This window comes from Pelmatolapia mariae, linkage group LG17 (assembly GCF_036321145.2).
Source record: "Pelmatolapia mariae isolate MD_Pm_ZW linkage group LG17, Pm_UMD_F_2, whole genome shotgun sequence".
NCBI classification, from domain to species: Eukaryota; Metazoa; Chordata; class Actinopteri; order Cichliformes; family Cichlidae; genus Pelmatolapia; species Pelmatolapia mariae.
The window spans coordinates 31,967,127-31,982,937 of record NC_086242.1 but is presented as its reverse complement, the minus strand read 5'-3'; the positions used below and the strand labels follow the sequence as shown (position 1 = coordinate 31,982,937).

At 37.7% G+C, this 15,811-nt stretch overlaps 1 protein-coding gene across 12 annotated transcripts in view; it reads left to right on the top strand.

The window, feature by feature from the left end:
• LOC134646996 (discs large homolog 1-like protein) overlaps positions 1-12,094 on the top strand; it is a 113,336-nt gene extending 101,242 nt beyond the window's left edge. For 11 of the 12 annotated variants that reach the window (XM_063501083.1, XM_063501084.1, XM_063501085.1 and 8 more), the window contains 8 exons: positions 1,053-1,116; positions 3,343-3,358; positions 5,358-5,408; positions 6,120-6,221; positions 6,619-6,791; positions 6,874-6,983; positions 7,718-7,809; positions 8,471-12,094. In XM_063501083.1, the coding sequence (XP_063357153.1) occupies positions 1,053-1,116; positions 3,343-3,358; positions 5,358-5,408; positions 6,120-6,221; positions 6,619-6,791; positions 6,874-6,983; positions 7,718-7,809; positions 8,471-8,577 (715 nt within the window). In that variant the 3' untranslated portion in view covers positions 8,578-12,094. Of the gene's footprint in view, positions 1-1,052; positions 1,117-3,342; positions 3,359-4,951; positions 4,994-5,357; positions 5,409-6,119; positions 6,222-6,618; positions 6,792-6,873; positions 6,984-7,717; positions 7,810-8,470 lie in introns of all 12 variants that reach the window. The other variant, XM_063501095.1, reaches the window with a different exon arrangement.
• Positions 12,095-15,811: the final 3,717 nt, after the last annotated feature.

Below are 15,811 nucleotides of genomic sequence, written 5' to 3'. Positions count from 1 at the left end.
TTCCATGGAGGTCTCTTTATTCTACTCCTCTTTAACTTCTTGTCTCCTTTTCCTCTCGTCTGCTCCTTTTCTTCTTTTTTTAATCTTGCTTCTTCTCCTCTTTCTGCTCACCTGCTCTGTTTTTTTCCTCGTGCCTTTTGCTGGGGACATTTTTAGAGATAAAGTTAAGTGTAAGCATGCTCTTATAAAGATGTTGCTTATTTATTGACTTCTTATGAAACCTTCCAAGCCGTTATCAGCATTCAAAGAACAGAATAACCCAGAGTTTATCTTTAGTTATCATTGTGATGTTCTTTTTTGTTCACTAAGTTATTGCTGGTTTGTCAATGACAGTTGTCAAGCTGTTTACAGACATCAGGGGGCTAAAAGCTGTATTACATAAAGCTTTATACAAAGACACATCTGGCTTTTTTAAATTAAAAAAGAAAGCTAAGCAGCAGAGAAACAGGTCCCAGAGATTCAGCTTATTTGAAATTCTAGAGTTGGATGTGATCGCCAGCAGGAAATGGTCCTGCACAGGAAGTGACAAAGCTAAATTTAAACTCAGGAGACAAAAATGTCCCCACAGCAGAAGCAAGTGAAGCCTTCACAGGGAGGAAATGCCTGGGATGCTGGGGTGTTTCGATGCCGTCTCGGTCTTTTATTCCTTTGCACCTGTTTTAAGGTGATCACAGCCCATTTAGATTAATGGACACGACCATGCAATCAGCTCTTCGCTGTCAACTTACATAACATCTGGATAAGTGCACAAAATTCCCTCTGCTTCCTCTCAGTGCTATTTTAAACCCTGTAATCTCATACTGATGCTTAAAGATATACAGTTTCAAAATTCCAATAAAGTAAGCTGCAAAATTACTTTTCAGATGAAACAATATTTTGTGGCTTTGTTCGAATCATTCTTTCAGATCCATAACAACTTGAAACACTCGTTGTGAGGTTAAATTAGTTTTACAGTTTCAGGGGCTAATTGAGCTGATTCGCTGTTCATATTTTTTTCATCCTCTCTCTGCATGCCTCCTAACGTTTGCACCTGTCTTTTGCTTTATTCACAGGGCAGAAAAGAAGGAGAGGTCGAGGTTAAAGACAGTCAGAGTGAGCAGGTCTCAGGACAGATCAGTGAGTATGAATTTTTGTCATAAATCTTAGAACTCAAACCAGTTCTCAAACCAGTATACTTTAATTCAAGGTGTTGAACATAACAGTAAAATGTCAAAAGAAGTAAAAAGCAAAGCTTGAGCTCTTTACTCTATTGAAAAACATGACATTAAATGTCTTATTTTTATTTTTTTCTTACTTTGAGCAGTAAGGTGGATATTGTGTTGGTTTAAGAACTGTAGGTCAGATGAAACAAAGCAGTTGGTTGGTTGTTTTCTGACAGTTGGTAGATTGTCAGCTGAAGGTAGACACCACCAAAATATGATGGGTTTTTTGTTGTTTGTTTTTTAAATGACTAATTGAATCTGATTACAGAGAAGGCACAATGTCAGGCTGTACTTGTGTTAAATATTTTGTGCGCAGGGTAATTGCAGAGAAAGTACGGTTACGCTGTAACCTTGGTTCTCTGAGTGAGAGACTCTCTCCACATATTCCATATGTGGGGGGTCATATCCCGTACATATGGAATATGTAACGGAGTGGAGAGATAGTCTCGATATGACAGAGAATGGTTTTCTCTCTTAAGGCTTCAGCAACATTTGAAGCACAAAGAGCAACTTTATCATGCTGTTATAAGGTCATTGGTGTGATCTTAAAATAGTACAGATGTGTACAGTGTCAGTAAACATCTTAAAGCAATTTTGTGCTTCACTACAGGCAGTCTCCATAGAGAGGCACAACAGCTCGTTATTTCCTCCAGTCGCATCAAACATTTGCTTTTACTCTCAAGAGACAACACCTATATCTAGTGGATATAACAATCACAATGATTTTCTGTTGGTAGTGGAGATAGAAGCAGCGTGATGCTATTTTAATGTGATAAAATCCACAAAGAAAGGAGGCTGGGAGGTTTGAATGGATCAACAAAATTAAAGTCATCTGATTGCCTGCTGTGTACGAACAACAATCTATGGTTTCTTCAAACCACAGCAATGTTAAACTTGGCATTTTTACCTAAAACCATGATTTTATCGCAAAACTACACAAGGGATTGCTATTCCTGAACTTTACCAAAACTCAATAAGGACTGTTATTGCTAATTTCCAGCTGATTAATTTTATTCCAGGACTTAAAGGAGATTTTCAGAATGCAAAGCAAAAAAAAAAAAGGCTGTAACTAAAGTTGCTTCAGGCTGAGGTCAGCTGTGTCACTATTTAAACCTTTGGTCATGATTAATGCAAACATCTAAAATTTCCAACAGTATACATCTATTGTAGCTATAACAGATAATAAGGGGAAGTGCAACAACAGCTGAAACTGATTGCTGGATTGATTAGTAAATGACAGAGGGAATTGTGGTAATTTTAGAATTTTTTTCATAATTAGACCTTTTTTAAACTAAAGGCGACAATAAAGGTCGCTTTTCAGAGAGAGCTACAGGCAATCATGAGTGCTACTGTTGCTGATATCGATTTAGTTTAACCTTGTGTTATTTGATAGGTTGTCTGTTTATGAACAATGAACAATTGTTCTGGCATCTGGCATTACTTTAATAAAGTTTAAGTTCTTAATTGGCACTAGAATTAAAAAATCTATTCTTTATGGAGCCTTTAAATCGCATTTGATGTGTAGTTCAGTCAGTGACTGGGTTGGCTACATTGCCCCTGTTAGTGACAGCCACACCACCTGTTAGTAGATAAAGAATTGCAGGGGTAAACCTTAATTAAAAGTCAAACTACAGAGAGAGTGGCAGTTTTCTCTCCGTTTCTTTATGTAGATATTTGGGACATAGAAAAGTTTCAGTCTGAGTTCATAGGTGAGGCAACAATGTGACTTTATTCACACTTTACACAGTGTGATGCTGAGCACAGGTTTAACACAAGCTATTGATATCACCGTGTTGTCAGCACACACTCTCACTCTGTTTTCTTCACACTGTTTGAATCAGCAACGCTGCAATCAGCAGCTCCGTGTGGTGAAGAGATGATAATTAAAAATTGCCAAGCATGCAAACACACACACACACACCCTGGTGCACTAACACTGTAATTATTCTTGCTCTCTGAAACTTTGGGTATATGCGTTCGCAGTAGAGAGCTCAAAGCTTTCAAATAGGCTTCTGTTGATAACAGTCAAGATACTCCTGGAATAATTTTCAATATGATAATTAATTGTGTCTTTACCACCACCCCCACTCCCACCCCACCCCCTCTCTCTGTCTCTCTCTGTCTCTCTTTGTCTTTGTAGGATCAGGATGATAAAGGTAGGTATTCTCTCTCTCAGCGACACCTGCTGGTCATCACATATAATTCCACCTCTTCTCAAACCTGACCAGACCTAAACTCTGTTAAGTTTCCAGTTGGAGGAGAAGTAATAGGATGCAATTAAATATAGAGTTCATTACACACCTAACATACAAAGTCTGGAGCAGTACTCCAAAAACCAGTTGTTCAGTACAAGTCTACCTTAAAGTAAGCCCTTAAAATTTACTCTACAAAGTAAAAAAAAGTGTCAACTTTGGAAAAAGTTATGTTCAGCTAAATGTCCAAATGTGCATTTGCACAGAAGAGGTCTGGATTGTTTTACTTTTATGCATCAAGAAGGCGCATTTAAATGTCCAGTATGAATATTTACAGAAAGCAAAAGCTATTAGAAAATTAATACTGACATCTAAAATGTGGAACTTGCCCATATTTGATGGTTCTTGATAATAAAGGTTTCTGTTAATTTCCAAAAGCTACAACATTGATAATTTAGTTAGTCTATGAATAAGCACAGACAGGCTCCCTCAGAAAAAGTGCAAGGCAACTTAAAATATGCATGGTAATCTCCTGAATTTTTTATTCAATTTAATTGCCCATTAAATTGCTCAATCTCTAAACTTTTCTAGCTTCGTCATGAGTTAGCTGTGAAGCTATTGCACATCATTTTCTAACCCTCAAACGAGCAGAGGGAACTAAACGGGCTCATTGGAGTCTGTTATGCCTCCTTATAGTTTATAGGGGAATATTTTTTTAAATAGCTCTCTTATCATGACAGATATTTGTAAGATTGTTGGGACTGCTTTTTTAATATTTTACGCTCTTTATCTTTAAGTATGAAGATATTTGAAGTGACTGTTGTTGTGATTTGGTGCTGTACACATTGAATTAGTAAGATAAAATAATCAGTGTTCTAATTCGGTCATGGTTTTCATTATTTTTTTAAAATAAAAAACTAAAATGTACAAACAGAACTGAGATATTATTTGTGTTTTACTTATTACATTACAAAATGTCTTTGTTTCAGTAATGCTAGAAAAAAACTTAAGCCTTTTTTTTCTTTTGTTACTTAAAACACAAATTGCAAAATCAAATCAAAAAAGCAAAATATTAAAAAATCCACTAATTTACACGAATATATATAGCACCATGTGTGTACTAGTCTGTGTTTAATTTGCAGATGTAAGGAAAGAAGTCAATTTATACGTAGATTTAGATCCTGCCCAAAGGTGCCCTTACAATAGCCCCATTTAATCTGAGAAATTGGAAAAATAGTTTTGGAGTAAACCTTAGAAATTGCCCTTTATTACATCAGAAAAAATGCAACTCGTGTACAGTTTGACTGAGTTCTCTGAGCATTGTTGTACTTTTCCTTGTGTATTAAGCAGTAGATGTTATAATTGAGATATTACAGCGCCTAATGTACATGGAAAACCACATATAGAAACTGGATGGATGGAATTCTGTTTTGAAAAGTGAAACTACGTCAGTGAATGCAAGTTTGTACATGTGTTTACATATATGTGTGTGTTGTATGTGTGTTCATATAAATGTGTGTGTGTGTGTGCTGACTCTGACCTGTCTTGTCCTTCCAGAGCTGGTAACCTCTGGCACCAGCGATAATGAGAGTAGTTCCTGTAAGTCTAGCCCCTCCTCTGTCCCCTCTCTCTCTCTCTCTCTCCTAAATTTACTCTTCTTCTTCACTCTGTTCTTGATCTTTTAAACCTTCAGTTCATCACCTGCTTGATGTAGCTGCTGGGCTGTAGGTTTTCCTCTGTGTGTGCTTGTGGGTGTGTCGCGCGTATTCGTGTGCTATGGTTTACTTTAGTTTTACGTGCATGCGGGTCTTTGTGTGTACAGTTTACCTTTCTCTGCTTCTGCAGCCTGCTTTTCAGAGCTGTTGAAGAACTCTTTTTCCAAAAGTAGAAATGGTTAAGGGCGTGATATGTTGTCAAGTGTTGGTCCTTTTAATGTGTCTTTCATTTGTGTTTGTTTAAACAGCTGGTCAGGAGGAGATCCTTCTCACCTACCAACCTGTCATGCAGCATGAAGGTCAGTGGCTTCCCTTTCCTCCTCGGTTTGTTGTTGTTTTTCATGTGTGTTAGCTTAGCTTCTCTAGTGCTTCTCTACTCAAAACTGTGTTTCAATCTTTATCATTTCTCATTGGAAAGAATTTGTCATTTTGACAGGGTAATTGTGTTGAAAGTGCTCGCTGTGTTTGTTTAGTGTTTACCTGCAAACAGCATTTTTGAAGCGAATCCTAGGCCGTTGCAAAGAAATCTAAAACTTCAAACCATTTAAATCAGTTGATGTAACTTTAAGAATCAACACGTCTTAGACAATGTATTATTAAAGCAGAGTACTTTGTAACATCTTTAAACATGCCTGGGGGAAGTAATTAATTGAGTTTGTAAGAATTCATTATTTTAGAAAAAAAACAGTCGACCGGTAGTTGGAAAACCTTTCCGTAGCTTGCTTAAATCCCACTGAAGCAGCGGTGGGTCAGTCATTACAAACTTCCTAGCTGTATTAAATAAATCATCTGGAGCAAGCTGCATTAAAATTTTTATAGATTTTAGGGTCCTCTTGATGCATTTTTTTTTCTTTTCTTTTGAGTGAGGTGACTTAAGGTAAAAATGACTGATTTCAGACAGGCAGAGTTAAAGGGCTGGTATAAGTTTTTTAAAACTGTGAATCCTTCAAAGATACTCCAGAGTGGATTTTACACATTGACGGAACCTGGTTTTTTTTGTCAATTCTCAGTTAATTACACACGGCCAGTCATCGTGCTTGGACCAATGAAAGATCGGGTTAACGATGACCTCATCTCCGAGTTCCCTGACAAGTTTGGCTCCTGCGTCCCACGTGAGTGCCTTTAGTTCATTATAAATCCCAGTAGAAACCTGTAACAGTTACTGGAGCTTTGCAAACCTTATGACCTTGAGGCAATAAATCAAAATCGCAAAGTCATGCCTAATTTTAATACATTTTTTATGAGCTCAGTGAGGAGTCACGTTTGCCTCATTTAGTTTTTTAGGTTAGAAAAAAACTGACAAACATTTTTATGAGACTCCCAAACCCCCAACAAATGGATGTCCTACCCTGAAGACAGATGAGTCCCTAATGCGACATAATGTTGTGTTTTTGCTTTTTAATCTTAATGTTTCAGGCTAATATGTGCACTAAGGTGCTTATGATAAGGGTACTGCACACTAAGATATTTTATTTCTTTGCCTGAGTCTGTGTAAATTCTGATCTTTAGACACAACACGGCCACGGAGAGACTACGAGGTGGATGGCAGAGATTACCACTTCATGTCCTCCAGAGAGCTCATGGAGCGAGAGATTCAGGAGCACAAGTTCATTGAGGCTGGGCAGTATAACAACCATCTGTATGGAACCAGCATACAGTCTGTCAAAGAGGTCGCTGACAAGGTGAGACAGAGACACGATCAATGGGAAAAAGAGAGCGAGGGTATGGGAAGAAAGAATGTCTGACTCCGTGTCTCTCCCACAGGGCAAACACTGCATACTGGATGTATCAGGGAACGCGATAAAGCGTCTCCAGATGGCAGGCCTCCATCCCATCGCTATCCTCATTAGACCACTCAGTGTCGACAACATTTTGTAAGTGACACAACATAACTGTTCAAAGACATCTTTTATCTGAGCACTGTTTTATCATCTGTTCTTTCAAAGCTCAAGTAATCAAAGGGAAAGGTTAAAAATATGATAGTAGTTAAAAAAAATTTAAGTAGCATCCTATAAGCATCTTATAAGTAAAAACTATCAGCAACATAAACAAAGCCAGTAACATTGTATAACTTCTCTAAATAAGTGCCACAAAATTTTCTAAGAGACAGTTCAAGGTTGACATGACAAATATTAATTCTCAAAAGTTCTACTTTTATGTCATACTGATGAAATACCTCTCATGAAGGTACTTTTTTCTCTTTTTACATTAAAAAATGTGTAGCTGCATTTATTAGGGAAAAAAACTCAGTGAACTTCATTTTTACCCCTGAGCCGTAGGTGAGTTTACTGGACGGCTGATGGGTACCGCTGCCGGTTGACAGTATTTTTATACAATATGCAATAAGTCAAACGCCTCTACAGTGAGAATGTTGCCTATATTATTTTAAATGAGGGCTAAACTTCACTAATTTAAATAAATGTATAGCCCAGCTTCTTTTTTGCTTATATGTTCCTTTACTTTTGTTCACTCATCACTTTCTGTTTTCTAAAAGTCATTGAGTTATCTTAACACTGCTGAACTTTACGAAAATATCAGTAGGGCTATTTTTACATAGGGTCTAATGGGGTTTTTTTTACAGAAAACTAACTGTAGTCTCTTTCTGCAGAGAGATGAATAAGCGTCTCAGTGAGGAGCAGGCAAGGAAGGCCTACGACAGAGCTGTGAAACTGGAGCAGGAGTTCACAGAGTACTTCACTGGTGAGTCACCTAAACAAAACACATACCTTTAAATCTCCCCCCTCAAGGTTGTCTCCACGTGCACATCTGGACTGCCTCCAGAGTCGCTGCTACTGTTAACTCACTGCAGAAATATTTTTGCACTAATAATATCAGGATATTGTGAGTGTATGATAAATACTGTGCAGTAAAGTCTGCTTTATTAAGTCTCACCTGTGGGGGTTATACACTTTGAAAAGAAAACTGTACACATGAGCTGTATAACTTTGGAAAGTAGGGTAAAAATAACATTTTCCATATCTGCTCAACTTTTTTTGAGGTGTAAGTGAAAATGTGATCAAGGTTATTTTTGTGAGGAGGCAGCTTGGAGAAACTGTTAAACATGCAGCAGGGGCAAGCTGTGAACCACACTGGCATATTGTCACCTTTAATGCTGATAAAGTTGTTGGCAAGCTGTGATTCACATATTTATACACATCGAGTAGTTTTAAAGCTAAGCTATTATAGATGTGGGATTGTGTTTTTGGTCCATAAAATCTCATTTAGCTCAGGTTTTGATCTTTAACAACACCTGAAGAGAATATTTGGCCATCCATCTATCTAACTATTTTCTTCCTGTGTGTCACATTATTTGATTTAAACACATCTTTTAATCATTAATATTTTTTTCTCTCTCCTGCAGCGATCGTCCAGGGCTCAACTCTAGAGGAAGTGTATTCGCAGGTGAAGCAGATAATCGAGGAGCAGTCTGGTCCTTACATCTGGGTTCCCACCAAGGAGCGACTCTGAATAAATACCCACATACAACATACTCACACACACACACACACACACACACACAAACATCAGCCTCTCTGCACACTTCCTTCTTGTCTAATTTTCTATTATCAGCCTGCTTCCTTGCTCTCTTTTTCTTACGCACGCAGATCACTACATGCATTGACACATTTACATAAGCACATTCAGTGGGACGAGGCTGGGACTATCTGGGACTGCTGCTTCCTGAAGTGGGAGGAGCTCATGTCTGTCCAGCAGCCTATTGGTGGATCTTCCTACGGCTCAGTTCCTTAATGTTTAAGGAGGTGGTTTAAATCAAGGCGACATGTACCATTATCTGATTTGATTTCATTATTGTTCTTCTTATTGTTGTTGTCGTTGTTGTTTTCATATTAACGAAGGGTAATGCATTCATGTATGGGTTTGTAATGATTATATTGTCACCAAGAGGCAGATTTTTGCACGCTGTAGCTTTAAGAGCATGTTTTTGGGACAAAATCTTGATCTCCTTCCCTCTCTGTCTGTCTGTCTCTCCTCATAGCATCACTTCTGTTTACAGTTTCTTATTCATGTTGTTTTCTCAATCCTCAATCCTTTCATTCCCTTTCTTCTTTTGACTATCCACAGACTTTAGATATGAGGTGAAAATCATTATAAAATTTCCAATACGCCACAGAATTTTGGCATCAAAACAAATACTGTTTAGAGATGTAGCAAGAATATATTAATCATTTAATCTGTAAGCAATGTGTGATAAAATAATAATTATATTAAGAAGCGGCAGTTCTCGATCCAATAACTAAAGAAGATTAAATTCAAATAAATAAAGTGCAAAGCCCTCTATCAGTAGTTTGCTATTAAAAGGTCAAAAAAAAAACTGCCTCATATTGATGATGGAGTACGTTTGGAGCTCTGGGCCTGCATTTATCACATTTCTGAGAAATCTTTTTAATATAACTCACAGTTCTCCATGGTGAGTAGAGACGAGGTCATATTTATCAGGCAGCTCACTGCGATTTACAGCCAAAGAGAAAACACGATAGAGCAGCTCATAAGGCCATCGAACGATCAATAACCAATCAGAGTCAAGTCATCTGCACTGTTGCTCGTTACTTTTTACAAATTCTTATCTTCAGTAGAAATGTATCGTCTAATTTACAAAATATATAAATACTTTGTCTGGAATACAAAGTACAGATGAAGGGAAAATGGTAAAAATCTTTAAAATGTTAAAACCAGATACAAATAACAGATTATGGTACAAGCTGTAGTTTGTGTAAACACTCCAAAACAATAACATTTAAGTCAGAATAAAACCATAAACTGCTCCAGTTTCTTAGGAGAAATAAAATAAAACGGAATTTAGACATTTTTCTTTTTACTTAAGTTCTAAAATTGTACTCGACAGCTCGACAAACAGCAGCACAGATTCGAGATCGAGTCTGTTTCGTAGAAGCTTTCATCTCGAAGAGGCTTCTCTGCCTTTTCCTTCCACCTCCGCTTCCTTCTCTCTGTCTCATGCCTTCGTGTCTCCTCCTCTGCGCAGTGTGACGTTAGTTACGCACGCCAGCATTAAAAAGTGTATCTTCTGCTTCATCATCACTATCATCACGATCATAATCATCATCGTTACGGCTTTCCTTCTTACCGTAGTTGCACTAATGAGGGCTGGTTTCTTAAAAGCATCTTTACCCTCCCAGTGTTTCCGGTCTGCGCACGTGATGCATGACACACTCGCTTTTCTCTCAGCGATGATTGAGCTTCTTTGAGACGAAGCTGGTCGACGCGGGTTTTTTTTGGTAAAGGTTAAAAAACACGTCATACTGTCGTTGATGAGTATTTTAGGGGTATCGAGTGTACTCTTCTGGAGAAACTTGCTGTTTGGATTAACCAATTGACTCTAATCCACTTTTTCCCCCGCTGGATTTATAAGTTTAAGCATTGACCCCCCTTTTAAGTTTAAGCCTTTATGTGTGACCTCCGTACTGCATCCATAATTATCCAGCTAAGGGTTATATCTTGGAGCCTGTTTTCATTATTTCACAAATGTCTACTTTATGCATTGAAGGATGAAATGTTTGGCTCAAGGCTGAACTGACTTTTCATTCATTTAAAGAGGCCACACAGCAAACCTAACCCTGTAAAGCCTGAGCCATTCCTTTCCTTCTGACAAATGAAAAAAGAAAAAAAAAAGAAATGAATTATCAATACACGAGTTTCAATTTGTATAATTTTTGCTTTATCTGGCATTTTTTAGGTTGATGATATTTAAAGAAGTTTAAAAAAACCTCACAACTCATGTGTTAAATATGATACAGTTGGCGTTATGGGGTTAAAGCTACTCAGTGGAGTCTGTGACCACATTAACAGCACATGTAACCTAACAATGGCGACTCTGTTGGTCATGTGAAGCTTGCTTAGTGCATCTGTTACCTGTAGTAGTCAGAGGCTTTGCTGCTTGTCGCCAAGGCTCAGCTTAACAACACGTGACTAAACTCTACTTCTACTGAAAACTAAAATGAAAACAACAACAAAAACAATCATAGCAGTGTTGTTGAGTATATCTGTTTTTTAGCATTGCATCTGCTTTATCGCAAGGGCCATTTAATGCATTCTACTCAGTGGCCTGAAAGGTGCTGTGGAGCAATATTATTTTCACTTTCTTGCAATCCAGGTTGCACCTGTAAAGTTTGTCGCATGACTGCAAAAAATTATTTACACTCTATTCGCCTCATAGATATTTTGTTATTCGGATTAGAGCGTACATTCTTGAGAGCCCTTTGCTACGTAATTGGCTTTGGTGTAATGTTTCCAGTTTCTCCAGGGAGCAACATCGCATGCTGAGGTCATGAACGACACTCACCGGAAACACGATGTAACATAATCTCTTGTTTTCCAAACGTAACATTCGAGATCCCAAGATGCTTTTGGCGATGCAGCCCCCACCTGTATGGACCTTGTCAGCCACCCGCTCCCCATCTCCATCCTCCAACCCCGAGGCGACTTCTCCAAGCTGACTGGAGACTGGAGACGTATAGAAAGACTGTTCTGTCAACAGAGTAGCTTTTTATTTCAAATAACAACCAGTTTTTGACCGCATGTGTTTTAAAAGGCTTTAAATGTTTCTCCACAGAATGTTCAGATAGGCCAAATCTGTAATCCTCACTGATTCAGGTCGATCAGTACTGTGTTTGTGTGTTGACAGAACTGGGCTGTCTGTATGACTCTGGCTGTGTGTTTTTAGCCAGGGGACCATGCCACTGTATGTTAGAGTAAAGCACCGATGCAAAGAATCTATTACAGAGATGGAACTATATCTAACATATAATATTTATCCCTGCTCTAACTGCCTATTTTGGTACAAAAAACATAAATAAAAGTCTTTATTGAGATTTACTGAAATCCTTTTACCTTTAACCGGAGATGATTATTCTTCTTCTTTTCTTTTTTTTGCATTGTGGAATGTGTATGAATGTGAATATTCTCTTAAAACTGTAATCTAATATAAGTTCCTTTACTCTCACCTCTACTACGAGTTTGTAGTGCTCTCTCTGGATGTCTGATTTGACTCTTCAAGCAGCACAATTGGAAAAAAGTAACATTAAATTAGTTCAGGAAAAAAGGGTGCATATTATATACTGATTAGAAATAGGGTCTTGAATGGGTGCAAATATTAATTGTGTTGACAGGTGTTATTAAGAGCTTTTGTTTACCGTACTTATGCTCCAAAAAAAGGGACGCAGACGGAAATTTCTAAACTCACACTGTGTCACCGCTTTCTTGAAGATAATGCTCAACAACAGAGACACACTTATCCAAACACTAGTGCTTGTTTTCCAGATGTTTAATATTCAGTTATATTCTATTAATACACATGGTTTGAAAAGCATACCATGAAATGATCAGGCACACTCAGAAATATTCGTAATAAAAGTCCATTTCTGTCCCTGCAGTACAATCTACACAAATGTCCATTCATCCATCCATGGAGCCTGTCCCAGATGACTCTGGGTGACCCTGGACAGTTTACTAATCCATCACAGGGCAAACACAGAAACAGCCACATGCTCTCATCTCTAAAGGTCACTTTAGAATCATTTACAAACGTAAAGTGCACCACTGTGCTGCCCACATGTGTAACCTCTATGGCTAACTAGTAGAACTCATAGCACTAGGCGCTCGCAGTAATGTGTATGGATACCATTTTGAGGACCAAAAGAGGTACCTACAGGTTTACAAACCATAAAAGTGATGTGGTTTACAACTCAGAAGAGAAGACAGAAAGAGGGGACACAAAGGCAGACAAAGTAAAGAAAGAGTAGAGTAGAAAAAAACTTGGGTTTCTTTTTTCCTGAGTGGACCTCAGCAGGTTGTTCCTGGATCAACATTAGCATGTTGATCCAGGAACAACACCAACACGGGAATATCAGATAGACCTCGGATAGAAGATGTGTGTGTACCCATAATTTAGAATTTGGTAGTTTCTATGTAGCAAAATCCATATTTTAAACACGGCATAAAGTCATGCTATGACTGTCAGACTCAAAATGTCCAAACAATATTCTTCATACAATTCATGCATCTATTTAGTTCCTTCCACTTATCAAACTCTGCACTACAACTTAAGAAAACACTAGCACATATAACACAGCAAAATTTAAATAAAATGCAATGGGAGCGGGTTTTTGTTTTTCGCCTGCCCTCAATAACTTTCATTGTGTTTGTGACCTTTTTTAAAGCTTTTGCAGCTTTTTTCTATTTGCTGGTGTTTTCTTAAGTTGCAGCGTGTTTGACCAATCAGAGCCACCATACTATCCCACCTGTCCTAGAGGCAGCCGATGACAGGCTGTTGGTCTAAGACAGAGAGACAAAAGAACTTTCACACTCATATTCACTCATACTGCCAATTTGTAATCACCAGTTAACCCAACTTGCCTTTCTTTTGACTCTTGGACGAAGCTGGAGTGCCCAAGAAAAACCTATGCAGGCTCAAATAATGATAACCATAATAATAGTATGAGTAATCATCTTTCAAATTTACACCTTTACTAATCAATGAACAAGAAAATAAAACACGTTTACCACGTAGTTATTACTGAAATGCTTTTTTTTTTGTCTTTGCCTTCCTGAGAACAAACTTTCAAAAGGGAGTTTTTCTTTTCAAGTGCCTGCTCATAGGAGGTCAGTTGATTGTTGGGGTTTTCTCTGTATTGTTGTAGGGTTTATACCTTACAATATACAGTAAAGTGTGTTGAGGTGACGCTGTTGTGATTAGATGCTATATAAATAAAACAGAGTTGAAGACCTTTTTGCAGATTCAGTTTACCCATTGGTTAAATTAAAAAAGCTGTAGCTAAAAAACAAGACAACAGAACAACAAAAATAAAGAGGCAGGTGAGATCCACCCAGGGTCTGGTCTGGTCCTCTCTCTCTCCTGCAGTCCAGGGTTTGTTTGTTTTTATTATCATAATCTGATATTAAAGATTTAAATGATTTTTTGTGTGTAATTAGCATCAAATCATACATTTCAGATATTAACTAAAGGAAAAAAAGTAATCCCAGCCATACAGAGGATAAAAGTGACTAAAAATCTTATTTTATGTTCATTCGACTTAGGCTCTCTGATGTCTGTACTTATCTCCACAGATATAATTTGTCACAAGGTCCAAGGTTCACACTTTCATAGTTTTTGAGTTCATCGAGTCCTGGAGTTCAGCATGTCATTATCAAGAAGTTTGAAGCAAATATCCTGCAATAAAATACCCAGGGTCACTGGATATAAACTATTCACATATCAGTCTTGGCAGACCTAGGGCCTTCTGTGCAAGTTAAACTGTCATATGATAATTATATGTTTAGGTACAGTATATTGCCTGTGTATGACACTGGCCCTGGTTCATGTGACCAATGAGAAAAGCCTAGAAGTGCTCAGCACAGTCATGCAGAGGCAGTTCAACATTTTTATGCAAAGAACACTGTTTTGTCCTGTATTGTACAATGCAGATTAAAAGTTTCATATTTAATGAAAGGCAGATTCTCATGTCTGCTGACATAAAACACTGACTGAAAATGGCACCACTGTGACACCTCGGTGTGACTGTCACCTCCGTGTCATCCTCATTCTGTCACAGCGTAAAAAATGAGCAAGCTCACACCCGGACAGTTCCGCCACAGCGAGCTCTTTCTGCTGATGAAGTTTTATTATCCTCATCTCCTGTCCCATGCCTGGAAATGATCGTTGTTAGGTATCTGAACTTGAACATTTTGTGAACAATGAGAGCAATTACACATTTTATGATAAGGTCGACTTCCTGAGTTTTGGCAAAAGGCTGCAGATCTATAATTTTTTATGATCACAATAATGCATCCTCATGTGCTGCAGCATCCACTCAGCAGATGTTTGGCACTGCAGCATTGTAAAAAAAAAAAAAAGAAACATAAAGAAGGATTCAAACCTCTGTGAACTTTCTGTTATTATCTCTGTACAATATGGATGTCAAACATAAGGCCCGGAGGCCAGAATTGGTCCAGCAAAGATGCCAATCCAGCCCACTGGACAACACTGGAAAATGTGAAGCAGGGCATAAATATTGACCTTTTAAATATATTTTCAGACTTTTTGTATATGTGGATATCTACAATAGAAATTTAGACATTTTTTTTCTTTTTTGTGGACCCACAGTGAAAAAAAATAGGACACTTTCTGTGAATTAACAAAAACCTTCTGTTTTATAGAAGTTTCACATTTCTTCCTTATAACTGAAGTTGTGCTGACTGGTTTCTTCCATGTACTATAGCAAATTTTCTTTATCATGTATAAAAATTGAGACACTGTTGAAATTGCATTTTATTGTTGTATATTAAGATATCTCAGGAATTAAATATTTTATTATTTTGTTTTTTACAATGACAAAAAGGGGAGTTTCACTCCCACTTAAGATCACAGTGGGCTGTATGTAAAATGAAAACGTAAAATGAGAGTACAGTAACTCTCCTGAGACCTGTACAGTGAAACAGCCCCATACGGGACAAAGTTCATCCCTGTATATTATGCCTAGGTGTGAAGTAAGGTGGGATAAAGTACACACACATTTTTCTTTAAAAAACGACAGTGTGTTAAATGTTTAATATATCTCTCTATATATCTTGTTAGTGATATAAAAAGCTCCCCCACCAGCAGCAACAGATTTACTCACAGACTCATGCCTCTGTAACACTTTATTAATAAGTCGTAGTACTATAAATC